The 17,127-nt window shown below is 52.1% G+C and overlaps 2 protein-coding genes across 3 annotated transcripts in view; both read right to left on the reverse strand.

Annotated features, from left to right (window-relative positions):
* Nucleotides 1-16,843, reverse strand: part of LOC131674456 (dual specificity tyrosine-phosphorylation-regulated kinase 2-like) — a 36,941-nt gene extending 20,098 nt beyond the window's left edge. For both annotated transcript variants that reach the window (XM_058953153.1, XM_058953152.1), the window contains exon 1: nt 15,180-16,843. In XM_058953153.1, the coding sequence (XP_058809136.1) occupies nt 15,180-16,679 (1,500 nt within the window). In that variant the 5' untranslated portion in view covers nt 16,680-16,843. The remainder of the gene's footprint in view (nt 1-15,179) is intronic.
* On the reverse strand, nt 8,532-10,953 carry LOC131674458 (uncharacterized). The gene is made up of 2 exons (XM_058953155.1): nt 10,815-10,953; nt 8,532-8,999 (listed from the first exon to the last, which is right to left on the reverse strand). The coding sequence occupies exon 2, from the start codon at nt 8,937-8,939 to the stop codon at nt 8,661-8,663; it is 279 nt and encodes a 92-aa protein (XP_058809138.1). The 5' UTR covers nt 8,940-8,999; nt 10,815-10,953; the 3' UTR covers nt 8,532-8,660.
* Nucleotides 16,844-17,127: the final 284 nt, after the last annotated feature.

Genomic DNA, 17,127 nt, shown 5'->3' on the forward strand with positions numbered 1-17,127 from the left:
TCTTTTCATAAAAAGTAGAGCGGAATTGAAATTTTACAGTTTTTCGAGTCGTGCGAGTGCAATTGAATTTTAATAACGAATACGGTTATAACAATTTCTCCCGCTTATTTTTTCTTTTTATTCAATGACACGGATCGATCGTATTTTCTCGTCGCGGGAAAATCGCCCGTACTCGCGCGGCGGGACAACAGCCGCAACGTAAACGCAAATACGATCGACCGCCGGCGTAAATAATCGCGACGCCGATTAAAACATATTCAAACAGTGCTTCCTCGCATGGAAAGTCCCCGACAAAGGGGCATCCGCGACGACAATAGTAACAGAATTCTCAATTAAAATTCGTCGAACAATACGACTTGAACCGAAAATAAAAGTAAGTGGGCCCTTTCAAACGTCCCGATACTCGTCGTCGAGAGAGAGAGCGAGAGAGAGAGAGAGAGAGAGAGAGAGAGAGAGAGGAAAAAAAGCCACGTGGAAAATTTTCCACTCGTGGATGCGCACACCGTTAACGTAGACTCTTTTCAAGCGCATACAGTATTCAGCGGAGGTACATAACGCACAATGCGCGCGGCGAGTGCTTTGACAGATAAGCGCGGCCGGACGCGCGTGTTTCCGACACGCCAAAACACGAGATACACGCGCGCGCACGTGCTTGCCTTTTTCTTCACTTGAGGAAACCGTGAAAGGGAGAAAGTGATACACGTTTTCGCGCCCCCTTCGCTCGCTCGTTCTCTTTTTTTCGCCCTACTTGACGGCATGTTCAAGATTGAGCGATGACAAATGAAATGATTATTAAAACGATATTGATAAGATACTCCGTGCTCTTTTTTTTCAGACAATATATCCGATGATCTGCAGTCTATATTTAATCGTTATACAATAAACGGTTTATTCCATATCTGTTCAAGCCGTGATACTTATTATGTTTGCTCTCACTCTAGGAGACGTATTGATTTCGACGGACGTCAAGCAAAAAAAAAACGAGAAAAAGAAACTGTAATCGCCAACTATCGTGAAAAACCTTCGGGTACCGTGGCACTCAATTCAATATTTTATCGCAATGGGAATTACGTAAATTAAGTAATCGAAGTCGCCCGCGCGCGCTAGAATTTTTTTTAAAAAAAAAGGAAAAAAAAGAAAACACTGTTCATGAGCAATTTGCCACTTTACGCTCTCGCTCGCGCGTGGGAGGTTAACAAACCTGGCGTGCCCGCACGAAAAATCGAAGACACACGCGGTAGACTTACCACGCTGGCGAGTCCCTAGCAGATTTCGCGAGATAAAGGCACGCGCAGGTTTTTCCCTCCCTTCTGGTCTTGCATTTCGCGGAAAAATCGTAAAAAAGCCGCAGCGAGCCTGCTCTTGGCGCGTCCTTTAAGCTTGCGGCGGCGAGAGGTCAACGAATGATAAACAATCGCGATCGTAAAAACATAAAAAGAAAGGTGGAGACTTTTCGCTCGTTATCAGCGTCAATAAGGATAAATGAAAACGTCGAACTCGCGATTAGTCCAAGGGTGGCAGCAGAGCGGTGGCGCAACGCGAAGTTTGCCGAAGAGATTTCGACAGGCGTCGCGAGCGCGCGAAGCCACCCAGTGACGCAGATCAGCGATCGGCGCGCGTATCGCTCGCGCTGCGCGCGCTCCTTGTCGCCGTAAATATGAATTGCTCGTTAGGCCTCTGGATGTGCGCTACAGACTCAGCCCCGGCCAGCACGCGCCACGATGAATAATAATTGCCGCCGCGGCAGCGATTTGCGCTTACCTGCAACAAAGAAAGGAGAGAAAAGCCAATTAGCCAAACGACGAAAATTGCTGAGCGCGCGTCGAAGGGGACGGGAGAGCGGGAGGGAGAGAGAGAGAGAGAGAGAGAGAGAGAGATAGGTTTTATTCTTGGCATAATACGCGCGCGGGCGCGTGAATCGAGGCCCTGGTCGTCGCGCCGCCGCCGCGGTACGGCGCGCGTAAAGTTCATTGGACCGAGCGAGCTTTGTTGCGCGCTCAATAAAGCGCCTCGCACCCGCGCGCGCTCCTTCGCGAACGCTCTCCGCGCACTATCGGCCGAAACTCCCGTTCCCAGAACTCCCTCTTTTCTCCGCGAGCGGCAACGCGACGAGGCGATTATGTGGGCAAATTGGCTGCTGAACGTTATCGATGCGTTGTTGTCCTTTGTGTCTTCGCGGGAGCATAATTCTCTCTCTCATTCTCTGCGAGTCACTTTGGAAAATGTCAAGTCAAGTATGTTGGACTCTAGAGAAGGGATAGTTTATTCTGGTTGTTCAACGCATGTGATTAAGTGCCTGAATAGAGGACTGTGAATGGGAAAGAGAATACACGCAGAGCCGCTTTGTACCTAGTGGAGCGCTGTGCATTTACATGACTGTAGGCATGCGTACGGAGCAGAATTGAAAACTACTTTGGCTGTTAGTTCGACGACAGGTTCGCCTTCTTCCTCTCGACCCGTTATTTGCTTGGTAAAGACAACTCGCAGTTGTCAAAAGCCATTAATTTCCGGAAATATCATGACTTTTCGATTCGCAACTTCTGGATGTCGTTTTTTCAGCTTTACTAATTATGTTACAAATATCAAAATGGTACAAAAAATTTAATGGCCATCGCCGAGAGATCGTTGGCACGCGCGCCCACGGCGAGTATTTCTTCGACGACATGGAGACACGGAGTACGGCGCAAGCAATCTTCATGCCTGCCGCGCGAATCGAGAAAATGAAACTCGTGAAGTATGCAGCGGGGAGTAACGGCAGCTTGCGTGCGCGCCACGCTGCCGCCGCGTAAAACATTAACGCGGTGTAAGAGGCTTAAAAGGTTGAAGTACACGAGAATCGATGACAATATTGGCCGAGAGAGAGAGAGAGAGAGAGAGAGAGAGAGAGAGAGAGAGAGAGAGAGAGAGAGCAAATTAAGCGTTTCCGCGTGCAGTTGCGATTCCACAGTTTTGCAGGCGCGCGATAATGATTATCGGCATGGCCATTATATTCTCTCTCGCTCGGGCGCAACAATGGGGAAAGCAACGCCGGTCGAGCGAAGTAAACCGTGCCGGTCTGTTTTAATATTCGACCACGGGGTAAACTAATATATGTGCACTTGCTCGTGGTGTTTACATCGTGTTTATCCCTGTTTATATGGGCGACCGTGCGATAGATGGACTTTTGCGACAGCGGAAAGTGATTCCATGTCTTGAATCATCGCCATCGAGTCGCGCTATTGGCGCTCGCACACATATGAATCACAAGTTGTTTTCTTTCTCTCGTCTCGAAATGCAGCTGCGCAGTCCAATTAACGCCGACTGCCAACTCGATACTCTTTGTGTTTCCTCCGCGTTTTTCCTTTTTTTCTCTTCACTGCACAAAACAATGGAGGGGGGTGGGGGCACGCAGACTCGCAGACGCATTGTTGCCGATTAGATAAATCAGCGACATGCAATGCGCCACACACGTACAGGCTATCCCGTTTCGTTTCGTTCGTTGCATAATGCCAATTAGAATTATCGTCTCCATGAGCGAGAAAAGTTTTGATATTCCGCAGCTGCAATGTCGCTCAATTAATGCGGCTTCAGCGGCACACGAGAATTCAATCTTTGTCGATTACCCTGCTCGACGACTCTATTCGAGAATTCTTCGCGCGTTCTTTTCTCGGGCAGTATGCGCGCGAACGTTATCCGAATGTTCAACGAGCCGTGAACAAATTGGCGTTGACCTATACTTCTTTGTATTTTTCTTCTCCGCCAAAGTCGAAATCCTTGACATTACGCAAGCCGACGCACACACGCGAAGTCTTTGTTTCCCTAGCTCGAAGAGAGAAAGAGAGAGAGAGAGAGAGAGAGAGAGAGAGAGAGAGAGAGAGAGAGAGAGAGAGAGAGAGAGAGAGAGAGAGAGAGAAAGAGAGATAAAAGGAGTCGCACGTTCTCACGCTTGTAGATGAACTATTAGCGTTTTAATAGCCTGTCGCGCGGCGTTAATCAGAACGCGATAAATGGAAGCATCACGACACTGTATCAAGGAAAAACACTCACACACACCCATTGTGCAGACGTGTGAATACATATATATGTATGTATGCGAGATGGAAAATCGATGCGACGCAGCCACCGGACAAAATTCGACTAAGGCAAAAGCAGGCCGAGAAAGACATAGAGAGAGAAAGAGAGAGAGAGAGAGAGAGAGAGAACAGCTGATTAAGACTCTTTAGTGTGCGTGTGTGTGCCAGTTGCGTAATTTATTCTTAGATCGGCCGATGCGCCGACGGCGATGACTTTAATTTCGGGCGAGCGAAGCGACGACGAACTTTTCTGCTCGTTCGATAAACACGCTCTTTTTTTCTTGACCTGATTGGTCGAGAAAATCCCTAACATTCGGAATTTCAATAACCGCTCTCTGAAGTGGAATATTTTTACGCGACGAGTGCGTACAAAGGATTATTTTTAAAAGCACCATTGCACTGGCAAATACACATAAAAATGACTATTGTTCTACTTTTTAATCGAGCGTCCGGTAGAACGAGGAAAGAAATACTATTGGCCGACACTGATAAATGTGTTTCGTTAATGAGGTATTCTGTGGCGAGTCTCGTTATAAATTTCACCGACCGACGTCTCGTTGAGAAAAAAAAGTGGCAGTTTATATATCCTTCATTAAATTTATTTAGACGGCGCAACTTGACAAAGTATATGCGGAGTCCGGCTATATTAATCGATTGCGCTCATCAGTCACCGTGGGATAATATTTTTCATATAATCCAGAGTTGCGCTAGATTTAAAATAATCAGCGCTGCAGAGCGCATCGATTTGTCATCGACATACATTCCTGGAAAATCGTCTGGAATGGATACCGTGAAACAATTTTTATAATCGCCGATTATTCAAAAGGCAAGACAAAACGAAAAGTTGATCTTGCCGGCATTCCTCCCGATCGAAAGGGGAAAAAAATAAACGAGCGCCTATCCGCGTTTCACACCGAACCACAGGAGTCCCACCCGCATCTCTGTCAGTTTGGAAGAAGCAACCGTTACATTCCACCCGCGATGATTCAGAAACGTGTTGCTCGACGACGACGGCGCGACGCAGTTACGCAAGCCGCGTGCGTCGTAACGCGCGGCGGAGTCCGATGTAGGCTAGCGGCCGAAAATACACAGCACCCATGCGGCGTTGAATAACCGCGCGGGGCCATTGGTTGCACGTCGAGCGGCGAGAGCTCGAGATACCCGGCCGCGCACGCGCGCAACACCTTCGTCGACGCGGCAGCCGACGAGAGTGCAGCCCGCGCGCACGTGCGCGAGCAAAGCCTCGCGAGTGCGCGCGACTCGTGCCAGGTGATCTCGCCTTGCGCACTCTCGCGCGCGACAATCCGCGATTGGCGCCGCGTCCCGGTCGAGCGAAACAGCGCGAAACAGCGCGAAACGGAGCTCTACGCCGACTCGCCGCGCGCGTCGGAAATAGCCGTGGCAGAACGCGCATCGCCCAATGCTACGTGCTACGAAACACGCGGAGTCGGCTCGCTCGCGGGCTCTAATATTAGTGACCTCGATTCCTAATCACCGCAACGCTGGTCCCGCCCGCGACGATCCTTCGCAAGTTCAATGCGACTGCGGCGCGAAAAAAGGAGCGAGCGAGTGAAAAATTCAGCCGCCGGGCTGGCCGGCATCAAAGACAAACGAGAGCGTGCCAATTAGAAATTCAGAGCTTCGGAGCGGCGCTGGGCACCCCACGCTCGCCACGTGTCAGTGGGTCAAGGGTGTGTGCTTTGGTGTCAACTGCGAAAGCTGCGCTCTCGACCGCGCGGCTTATTCATCGAGAGATCGACTCGGCGCAAGATGCATTCTCTCTTTGTCTCTCTCGGGGAGCGGATTTTTCGTGAGCGTGCGTGTACGCGGAGGAAGAACCGGTTTCCGAGAGAACCGGACCCCTTTGTGCTCCGCTGCTGCTGCTGCTGTTGCTGCGCTGCTGATGCTGCTCCCGCTGCAGCGCGCGTCGCACGCAGATGCGCGTACGTTTGGGCAAAATCGAAGGATCTCCGGGCGCGATCGATCGAGCGATGCTTACCAGAATGTCGCGCAGGGAGACTGGCATGACGGAGCACGTCGACATCACTCGCGCACGCAGATAGGACGACGCCGCGCGCAGGCGAGAATTCCGACTCGGCGGAACGAGCTGTCCGTACAACTGCCGAGCTCTCCCGCTCGAGTTCCACTGGCGGGCGCGAGACAGAAGCTATATTAAATTAGCCCGCGAGCAACCACCACCTCTACCACCACCACCACCATCTCCGCCGTATAATCCAATATGCCGAGCGACGCCGCGAACTGCCCACACTCGCGCGCTCGCGATCGCGCTCGGTTTCTTCCTTCCTTTCTGTCCCCTTTTTTTCAATGGGGATCGTTTGGAATCGCGCATTCCCGTGACGACCCGATGACGAGCGCCACGACCGGCGAATGTGCCTCGCGTGGCACGGCGCGACAGAGATCCGCCGCGGAGAGTTCGCGAGCGAACGACGTCGTCGCGCAAGAAAAGGCACTGGCGGACGCGTACGTGCCTTGGCGCGTGATCAGGCGAGCGGCGCCGACGAGCTCGTCGTCAAAAGAAAAAGAGCAGCGGCAGCAGCGGCAGCAGCGGGCGCGCCGTGCGAGGCGCCCGCGCGATCGATTTTTCGGCGGCTCTCGCGTGTGTCCATTGACCTCGATTCTACATCACGCGAGAGAAGACGCCGTTGCACCCGCGCGCGCACTCGCACAATGCAACCTCGGCCGGCTTTTGTCTCGCTGCTGCATTCGCAGCGTCTCGACGCTAACTGATCTTGTCTCCTGGCTCGCTTCTACAGCGAGAGAGAGAGAGAGAGAGAGAGAGAGTGAGAGAAAGAGAAGCCGAGTGCGTACTTGTGCGAACGACCTTGCTCGCAGGAAGTTCAACCTGCGCCGCCGCGTATCGTTGTGCGCCGGCGACGCGTCATCGCGATGCTCGATTCCAGCTGTTCGCTGGCCCGCATTTGCGACCGATAGTTCGTCGATTGCGCGCTAGCGCTCGCAAGTTACCGACGTTTTTCTCCTGAGCGGTCGTTGCGTTAGCGGGCAACCGCGAAAACAAAGAGAGAGAAAGAGAGAGAAAGAGAGAGAAAGAGAGAGAAAGAGAGAGAGAGAGGGAAGCCCGAAAGTCGTGGGTGGAAATCCCTTAACCGAGATAAGGCTAGCGGCGCGCGCATATACCGATCGATCTAAATGGACTTTCCATTCGTAGGTCACGTTGTTCGATTCAATCTCAACTGCTGCTGCTACCGCTTTGTTTTTGCTCCTCGATTGATTCGCTATCGTACACACGTACACGTATGCCCGCGCAGCGCTGTTCAGGAGAATAAATGTATTAATTGAAGCGGCCATTGGGAAACGTCGTTTCGATGCACGCGCGCCCCTTGCCTAATGGATCTCGTTGCGATTCATTAGTTACAACTATCTACCGCCGCGACGACCGACTATTCTTCGCGTCTCTTCATATCGACCCGAAAATTCGACGCGGGATCCTCGTCGGACGCGATATTACAGTGGGACATGTGTGTTTCGCGTTGAACGATTGTCTATGCGCGAACAAAGCTAATAGACCTTGCCTAATGGGGTGCATGCGCGCATCTGCTCGACTGACGATAATTGTATCGGGTCGGAATGTGCGTCGACGGACGCATCGTTTTATGCGAAATCATCGCGTCGACGACGTCGCTTCCGGAGAACATTTGCATGGTGGCTCCGTGGCTTGAATCATCGAAACGAGCGGAACTGCCGCGTAAAAAAAATTTTGCGCGCCTCGACGACGCATAAATCTTGGCGCTGAAAAAAATCGTCGTGCACACGTCGGCGTAATAGTCAATTAACAATGCGCTTGACACGAGTTTCACATAGCCATTGCACCCGTACGTAATAAAATGCCTATTAAAGCCCATCGCAGCATATTATGTAAATGTAGAGTTGCTCGATCGACGATATATCTGTCGTTCTCTACCGAGTTCCCTTTCGTTTTTCCCCGCTCTCTCTCTCACTCTTAAAAGTCGTTGTCAATTAGCGGAAGAAAGGATATACTGCTACCAAGAATGAAAAAAATTCAGATCCTTGGTAGTCGTAAGTTGCGTGTGCGCGTATGTATGACGGGCTAATTGCTAGCAAGACCTCGCGCGTGTACGAGGCTACTTTTACGAAATGGTGCGTGAATTACGCGTTTTCATATTTCAGCTGTCTGCCTCTCGCGTGTGCGTACTATTGAACTTGACACATTACTCGCAGCTAAAAGTGGAACACGCGAGATAGAGAGACCTCACTGTCAATCATTCGCCAAATTTTCCATTTCCCCGTGTCCGTATCTATCTTCGGGGGTTGGGGGGAGGGAGGTCAATCTGCGACAACGAGGCCGAAGCATTCGTAGCTCTGCTAGACCGGTATTATTATTACGAGCGGAGCGGTAAGCATGTTTGTCGAAAGCCACGAGAGCTCGCTCTTTTCTTCCTCGAGTGTTTGTTGGCTTACCGCTCGGTTCTTGTGATGCAAAGTGTGATGATGGTGATGATGAAGAAGATGGTATCTCTTCTCCTTGGCCGTGTGCTTGCTGTGGTGTCGACTGGCTCTGTGTGGCGGGTAGGTATGGTAAATCATGTTGACGCCGATGCAAGCTTGACGTCACCTCACCTCGGCGATAGCACACTTGTTGTTGCCAGCGGCGCTTGGCCCGGCGCTCGCGCCGTTATTCTTCTTGGCGACGCCGCCGCCACTGCCGCTATCCGCCGTCGTCGCCGGCGTCGCCGGCGTCGCGTTGGTCGTGGCCGTCGTGATGGGCGCCGTCGTCGACGGCGGATCGGCAAAATGAGCTGGCACGAGATTCACGCTCAAGCCCAGCGGCGTCACCGTGGTCGCCGGGTCGAGTTTCACAAGCGCGGCTTGCAACTCCAACGCGTCCATGTTTCATGCACTCCCGCACTGTCCACTACTTTTCCTGGCTTCTCCGCTCCTCGCGCGACTCTACCGCGAGCACAAACAACCACAAGGATTGACTTTCCGCGTCACTCTCGACGGGTGCGTCGACGATTATTTATGCGTCGCAGTGCAAACTCCAACTTTTCCAATTAAGTGCGGGGCAGGTGGGGAGGGGGAGGGGGCGAAGAGGGTGGACGATAGGTAACTCCCGCGCGACCTATTGTTCGCCACTCCGCGCGCCCGCCCGACCGACCGACAATTGCCGGCTAACTGCTGCTACTGCGATGCTATCGCGGATCAATTTTTAATCGACTGACCAACTGCTGCACAGGAAACACAGAACATTAGAGAGCATCCGACTACCATTCCTTCTTTTTCGAACTTGTCGATGAACAAGCCAACTGGAAAGTAGCGATCGTTCGCTCGACGCGTTTTCAGTGCGGATTTCGACGAAAATAAAGGCCGATCGGAAGGCCGGAAAAAACGAGGATTACTTTCAGACGAAAATAAAGCTTTCCACGGTGGCGTGACAATTGTTCAACCTTGCGACTTTTCCTTTCGTCTTAATTGAATATTGTCAAGTTGGCTATTATGCGCGCGCGCGCGCGCGTCAGTGACGGTCGATTAAGAAACACACGCAGAAAAAAGGAAAATAATTGAAAGCTCGCATGACCACAATAATGAGAGAACCACTTATTCCCCATCGCAGTTGGCTCGCAATTATCGCGCTCCGCGGTAGCCGAAGCAACATCGACCTTTCATTAGCGCGAAAAACTGGTTTTGGCGCGTTGCTCGCGCGATCGAGAAAATGTCATTCTCGGAGAACGGATGCTAATAACCGTCGCGTGTGCAACACACAATTCCTTCCCTTCCTTCTCATTGTGCTCGCGCGATCGCGCGCACCAAATCAGTCCGCTGTCCGGCACTTGTCGCTTTGTTCGCGTCCGATTATTCATCGGTACGCGACGCCAACGTTTGCGCTTTCCGGGAATAAAAAATACGCTTTTTTTTCTCGAAGTGGGTTGCCGGTGAAAGCGAACACGCGGGAAAGAAGAACGAAGCACCGAGCAATTAAAGCCACTTAAACCCGAATCGCTAATTCTCCGAAAGGATGCGATACAACGTTGTCGCGTCAGCCCACGCGTCTCTCCTTGTCGTCGTCTCGAGAGATAAGCCGTTGCGGCCGTTTTTGGCAGTGGCTCTCTCTCTCTCCCTCTCTCTCTCTTTTGTCGAAAGATCGATCGTCACGAGCTTCAAGAACACTACTAGGCTTGTTGTCTCAAGGATATACTGTTAGCCACTTGATAATCCAAGCGAATATCGCGCTTTTTTGCGGCGATAATCGAGACAAACGGAAAAACTTTGGATCAAAGACGAGACGACCGTGCGCATCCCCCCTCGCTGTTTTTCGACGAGAAAGAAAATTCGAGCCTAGCTACGAAAAGGATCGGCTGAAGAGAGCTGCAACATTGAATAGTGGCGCGTGTGGAGCCCGTTGTAATTTCAAAAAGGACTTTCCGACGTCGCCAGATTTAATTTCTCACGTAGTGCTAACCAGATTCAACGCCCGTGCCGCGCGAAACTTTACGTGGTGCGAATTAAAAGGCGAGCAGCTTCGTTCGTAAAATTTGCAAGCGGCCAAGTTTGTCGTACGCAAAGTTGTCTTCCACACCCACCGGATAGGAAGGGAAGAGCTGTCGGAACGGGAAAGGCGAAATCCAGGAGCGGCGATGAGAATTCCGCTGCGGAGAAGGACGCAGCGTCGTTTTCCCCAGCACTCTCCTGCTGGCACTGCGACGCACAAACAACAACAACGACAACAAATCCCCCCACCCCGTGGGTATCAATGGTAAAACGTACCAAATGCACAACGATGTGGCTCGCTCTCCGATTGAACTCGATCGTTTTACGAATGACTCATCGAAAGTCGGCGAGAGAGACGAGGACAGAGAACCTGTGGCACGCCGATGAGAGCAGTTATATTCGCATAGATCCCGGACGAGGGTGTAGCACGACTGAGAAGCGAGGCACGCAAGAGAGAGGCTTGTGTGGCGGTGGCGGCTGGACCAATGTGTGTGTGTGTCTGTCTGTCGAGGGGGTGGGGGTGGGTGCGCGGGATCAATATGAGGTCGTCGCAGGTCCTGCGCGTACAGCATCCCCCCCAAACTCTCCTCGGCGTTGCTAAGCCCTCCAACTCGCGCGCCCGCGCACGACCTTGTCTCCATTTCCGACCGAAGCCAGCTTGCCTCGTATTTTTCGTGCCCATGTCTCGGCGACTTGGCCCTTTTTTCGGCCATAATAATCGTGACTCCTTCCACGCGCCCCGCTCATCTATCTCGGACGCTTCGATTTCAGGCCTGTCCGGCAGAGACGCCTCTCTTTTTCTCTCCGAATGTCGACATCGTGGTGTGTCATTCATCTTGCGAGCCTACGCCTCGGGTATTTTCCGAAGTTAACCAGCCTTTCAATGAAGCCGTTTCGGAAAAGCGGCTCGGCAAGGAGTTACACCTGCGGGTGTCATCTCTCGGGAGAGGATGAGTCGTCGGTCGGGTAGGCAACTGCCCGTCGGTACGCGCGACCGCAGCAGTCTGCCGTGCCGACGAGGCTCGGGTGCATGCAGATGGCGCGTGCCGCCTTACGCACACGGACGTCGGGCATTACATTGTTCCAATTGTACAATTGGTAAACAAGCCGTTTGCAGGTAGTACGCGCAGGCTCATTCATCCGCACTCGTTAGCACTCGCGAACAACGCACACCCGCACGCACACACAGAGGCTCTCGCAGCTACTTAGGCCTTTGACACATGATCAATCACTCGTTAAATTACCCTCGTCAAACACTGCCATTACGGTGCAGCGGCCCCATGATGATATTCTTAGAGAGCGTTGTCGTTGAGCGACTCAATCGCAACCGCTTTGCTGAAGCTTCAACTCCTCTTTTTGCAGTCTTTGAGAGAGTGCATTCCACTTTTGTGGTATATGTGTGCGTGCGCCCCCACGCCGAAAATTTAGCGCTTTGTTTGAGATGGTTGAGAGAGAGGAGATTCCGGTCCGGGTTCAGAGTCGAATTTCACGGTGACGAAAGCGTTTGGGAGGGAGATAAAAAAAACACGATACGTGCTGCGGGACTGCACTTTCTTCAAGCGAGTTTAGTCTTCTATTCATCATCTTCGACGAGATTACATTGTGTGGAGAGAGAGAGAGAGAGAGAGAGAGAGAGAGAGAGAGAGAGAGAGAGAGAGCGAGTCATTCAACGTGCCCATCGATGTTTCCTCTCGTCGCGTTACGTATTATTGAAAACGAAGTGTATTCAGGAAAGTTACCGAGGGACGACAAAATGAATTCTTCCATGACCAAAAAAAATATATCTTCCCGATTCATTCGTGCCTCCCTCACTCTCCTTTCGGACTATCGGAAACAACGATTTCCATTGGGATAAAAGATTGTCCCCCATCGTTAAATTGCACGAAAACGAGGGAACTGTCGATTGCTTATTTTCCCGAGGAAGATTAAAAGAAAAGAAAAAAAAACACGAGCTGCTCGGTATCTCTCTTTCACTCGGTTGCGCGGCGACGGTAAATCGTCGAGAGACGCCGTTTGTCGAGCGGCAGCAAGCAGCAGCGCCCATGAGAAAAGCAGCCAAGAAGGCAGCACAACAAAGGAAAGAGTTAATCTTCGGCGCGAGTGCGTGGCGGCGCTGGAATTAGATCGGAACTAGGCCCTTTCGAAACCGCCTCGCTCGCTCGTTTCGTTCTCCATTATGAGCCTACCGAGAAAATCAGACAGACACGACGCTTCCGCCGCGCTTAACCGCTATGTTTGTTGTATACCTACGAAAAGCACACAGTTACTGGCTGACCTTGCGATATCGCCAAAAAAGAAAGAAGAAAAAAAGAAAAAAAAAGAGGGAACTTTCTGTTCGGCGCAGCGCCATTTCTTTTGCTTCGCAATCGATAATGCGGCAATGCGACGTTTATTGTCATCTCTTCTTTCCGCGGCTCGCTTTGCCTATCAATTATGCACGAATCTATATTGGAGAGTATCGTTGCCTCGCGTGAGCTTGTTTAACAACCGATCGATATCCCTTAACGAATTCCTTTATCAGATCGCTTATAAGCTTTCCATTATTGCTCGCTCGGATTGACCATTAAGTGTTCTTTAATAACGAATCTCGCGATTACTCAATGTCAGGTACAAAGAGACTGAGCTATTGTGTTTCATTGATTGAACGACGAAAAAGAAAGCGACTTGCAGCGTTTAGCGTAACCTTCGACGATCGACAGTCGATCTAAATATTAAAATCTCTTTTATCGCTGAAAATCGTGCGCCCGAACAATGTAATTGCCGAGTCGTTTCGGCACGATAAAACTGCGCGACTCGGCCGTAATGGCAAATAGATTACCTCGCGCGCAAAAAAGGATTGTATTTACATAATGTCTAAAATAAACGACAATTACGAAAAGTACTGCTATGCCGCAGTCGCGCGCACTTAAAAAGCAACATATCATAATCTCCGATTACTAGTTTCGCAGCCTGTGCTTTGAATTATGACGTCGTACACATTGAAATCTCGGCTCGCGCGCGCGCGCGCGCGTGGGGATAAAACGAAAATTTACACCTCTGCACTTGTAGCCCGCGCGCGCGAGTGCGTCTCATATCGATAAATAACGTCTCGGGGCGCCGTAAAACGCAAGTGAAATTCGAATCCATCAATACCGGCAAATTACTTCCCACACACGTGCGCGGCGACGACGACAACGACGACGACGACGTAGACGTAGACGGGTTACGAAACAAACCGCGCAGACCCATAAACAACGCACTTTCCCGCTCGGGGACACACGGATAGACGCACACGGCCGCTGCGGCGATAGAGTAGAGAATCTATCATTCGTCCTCGCATCATCCCGAAAATTCGTTGGAGACCGAGATCCGGATCGCGAGATACTGCTACGCATACCTGCCTATATGCGCCCGAGAATGGACGAGAGTAGCGTGGCGCTGAGCCCGAATACTAAATGCTCGATGGGTCCGTTTCGAGAACTGGAATTCAGAGACGACGAGCTGCGAGTACGAGAAATCGGCCGGCGACTCTATTTACGTAAAACTCGCGCGCACGTCGATTCACTAGCGTTGCAGTTGCCTGGGCCACGACACGACGCCTACCAGTTGCCACCCTTTTTTGCGTCCTCACTTTTAGAAGTCACGACCCCCACCAAGAATAGAGACGCGCACACGTGTACGACGACTCCTTCGTTCCAGACGCCTTCATTCTGTCGTCAAGGTGAGCTATTATCCTCTTGTACGACCTGCCGCCCCTCTCACGGCACCGAATTGCCCAAAGTTAGATGAATTAAGGGGAGACGTCTTTCCAGTATATTTCCAGAAGAAAAAAAGAAGGAAAAAGAGAATAGAAAAATAATGAAGACTTGATGAGGTTTTGAAAGGTTTCTCTCTCTGACTGTCTCTCTCTCTCTCTCTCTCTCTCGCTCTCTCTCTCTTTTGGATGAGTTATAAATTTGAATTAAGGAGCTGCTGCTATTACTGCACGCAGCCAACTTATTCAATTTCAGACAAAGAATGCATCGAGAGACGACGAAGAGAGGGATTATATTGTATTCAAACATTTTCCTTTATTCCTTTACATACGAGAGAGAGAGAGAGAGAGAGAGAGAGATGATTAATTCTCAGAGTTTTATTGTGCAGCAGATGCAAATCACCGCTATGCGTTATAATTGGATTTTCGAAATGTTTTCACACTCTGATTAACATAACGGACGAGTCTTCACTAAAAAAACTCGCCTTTTTCTTTCTTGTTGTCATTTCAAACTGCTGTCATTTTTCATCAAACACTTTAAGTCTAATTAAGACAAATGCTCTTTCTCGAAAGCTTCTTCTGTTGATAACGTAAAAGCTTTGAAAAGCCCCTCCCCCCCTTGGTTTCGAATTACTCAGATGGTAACAGAATTTTTTTCTTTTCCTTCGTTGTCTGAAAACCTTTCGGCCACGCGTTGCGCGCGACCGTGCATCACTCAGGCGCGCGCGCGCGCACACACGCACACGCACACGCTCACGCACACGCACACGCACACGCACGCGCACACGCACGCACACGCACGCACGCACGCATGCACGCACGCACGCACGCACGCACGCACACACGCACACACACACACACACACTAATAAAAGCCTGCGAGAGCGAAAGAGCTTAAGGACAACTCACCTCGTGCAACGACCTCTGCTGCATACCGGACCAGCACATCCTGCATCGGCAGAGTTCGCGTTCGCGGGCGCTCTCGACCCAATCCCTGTCGATCTTCTCGCGGGTGCTGAGCTGCGGCGGCGGCGGCGGTACCGGCGGTGGCAGCGGACTGGCGGCGACTTCCAAGCTGTCCGAGCTGGAGTTGTGCCGTCGCGGTGGCGTTATATTGGTCGTCGCCGCAGAGTTGCCGATCTGCTGTCGCGCGTACGGCGACGACAGATAGAGGTCGATCGAATGCTTCGAGCTGCCGCCGCTGCCGCCTCCGCCGTTACACGGGGCCTGAACGTTGCCGTGGTGTTGATTGGTGTTGTTGTTGTTGTTTTTGTTGTTGTTATTGTTGTTACTGCTGCTGCTGCCGCCGCTACCGCCGTTGCTGCTTGCGGACTGTGGCTGCGGACGCAGAAAGTCGTCCAGCAGGTAGAAGCTCTGCGCTCTAGCAGTCGACCTTCTGTCCTTCGCCTCGTCCTCTTCGAGTTCGGGCTCCTCCGCCGGGAAAAGACGACGTCTGCTGTTCGTCGGCTCCTCGAAGGTCGTCGGCTGGTAGGCTCGGCCGACGCTCGGACTCGCGGGTGCGTTGCTGCGCAGCAACGCCCCCAGGGATCTCCACTTGCGATCCTGCGCGGTGCTGCTGCCGGACGAGTTGGCCTGCGGCGTGGTCCACTTGACGGCGCGCTGCTTCTCGGACGGCCACTTGCTATCGCTGGCAGGCCAACGACGCTCCTGCGTGGGCGAGGTGGCGGCCGTCGCGATCAACTTGCTCGTCGCAGCCAGATTGTCTTCCCGCTGCTTGCTCTTCCACCAGGACGACGTCGAAGCGGTAAAGAGTATGAGGCCGCCACGACGACGTCTACCAGGTACCAACGCTCTCGGGTAGCCCCCCGCGCTCTCGGGACTGTGGTACTGGGCGCCCTCGTGGTAGCTGGCGCTCATCTCGCTCGCGGGCGTCGGGTACGATGACGACGAGGTGCTCTTCGACATGAGGTCTTGTTGTTGCTGTTGCTGCTGCTGTTGTTGCTGCTGTTGCTGCTGTTGCTGCTGTTGCTGCTGATGCTGCTGATACTGTTGCTGGTGAACGTCGTCAGCTCTCAACAGAATGGCGTTGGTGCTACGCAGCCTCGGTCTCGACCTGACGAAGCCGTAATCGTTGCTGCCGGTGTCCAGGTAGACCGACATGTCGTTGTAGGCATTGTCGCGTGTTGCCGTCGACGACGACGATGACGACGAAGGTTGTAGAGTCGAGGTCTTCGACTGTAAAGTGTACTGATGCGAGGGCGGCGCCTGCGGACGACTTCCGCGCTGCAAACACGAGAAACTCGCAGAGTGTCGCAGACTTGACGAACCGCCGCCGCCGCCGCCACCGCCTCCGCCGCCGCCAGCAACGACGCCGCCTCCTCCGCCCGCTTGCTGCTGATGATGATGATGATGATGATGCTGCTGCTGATGCTGACTCACACCCAACATGCTGCTGCCCTTTCAGACTGTACTAGGTGAATCTTCTCTCAGCGTCATACTGCTGCGACTGATGACCGCTGCTGTTGCTGCTGCTACTGCTGGTGCTGTTGCTGCTGCTATTATTGCTGCTGCTGCTGCTGCTGCTGCTGCTGCTGCTGATGCTGCTGCTGCTGCTGCTGATGCTGCTGCTGCTGGTGCTGTTATGAAGCCGATTGTGCATCGCGTCACTCTGCAAACAAAAGCACAAGGCGAGGGTTGGGATTTTGTGCGAACTGAAAAAATAACGGTAAACAAAACTGCTAGAGCGACGAGGGTAATCGTGCGAAGTGCGCTACTGCCGCGTACGCTCCAGTTACAATGAAAATCGCTTATCGATTCTCGTTCATCCCGACAGATCCGTTTTTTCCGCGATCATTGACAAAGTAACCAGCGGCTTAAAGGCGAGCGTCTCGCGCGA

Source organism: Phymastichus coffea, unplaced genomic scaffold (genome assembly GCF_024137745.1).
Source record: "Phymastichus coffea isolate CEN01 unplaced genomic scaffold, Cenicafe_Pcof_1.1 PCOF00246, whole genome shotgun sequence".
Classification (NCBI taxonomy): Eukaryota; Metazoa; Arthropoda; class Insecta; order Hymenoptera; family Eulophidae; genus Phymastichus; species Phymastichus coffea.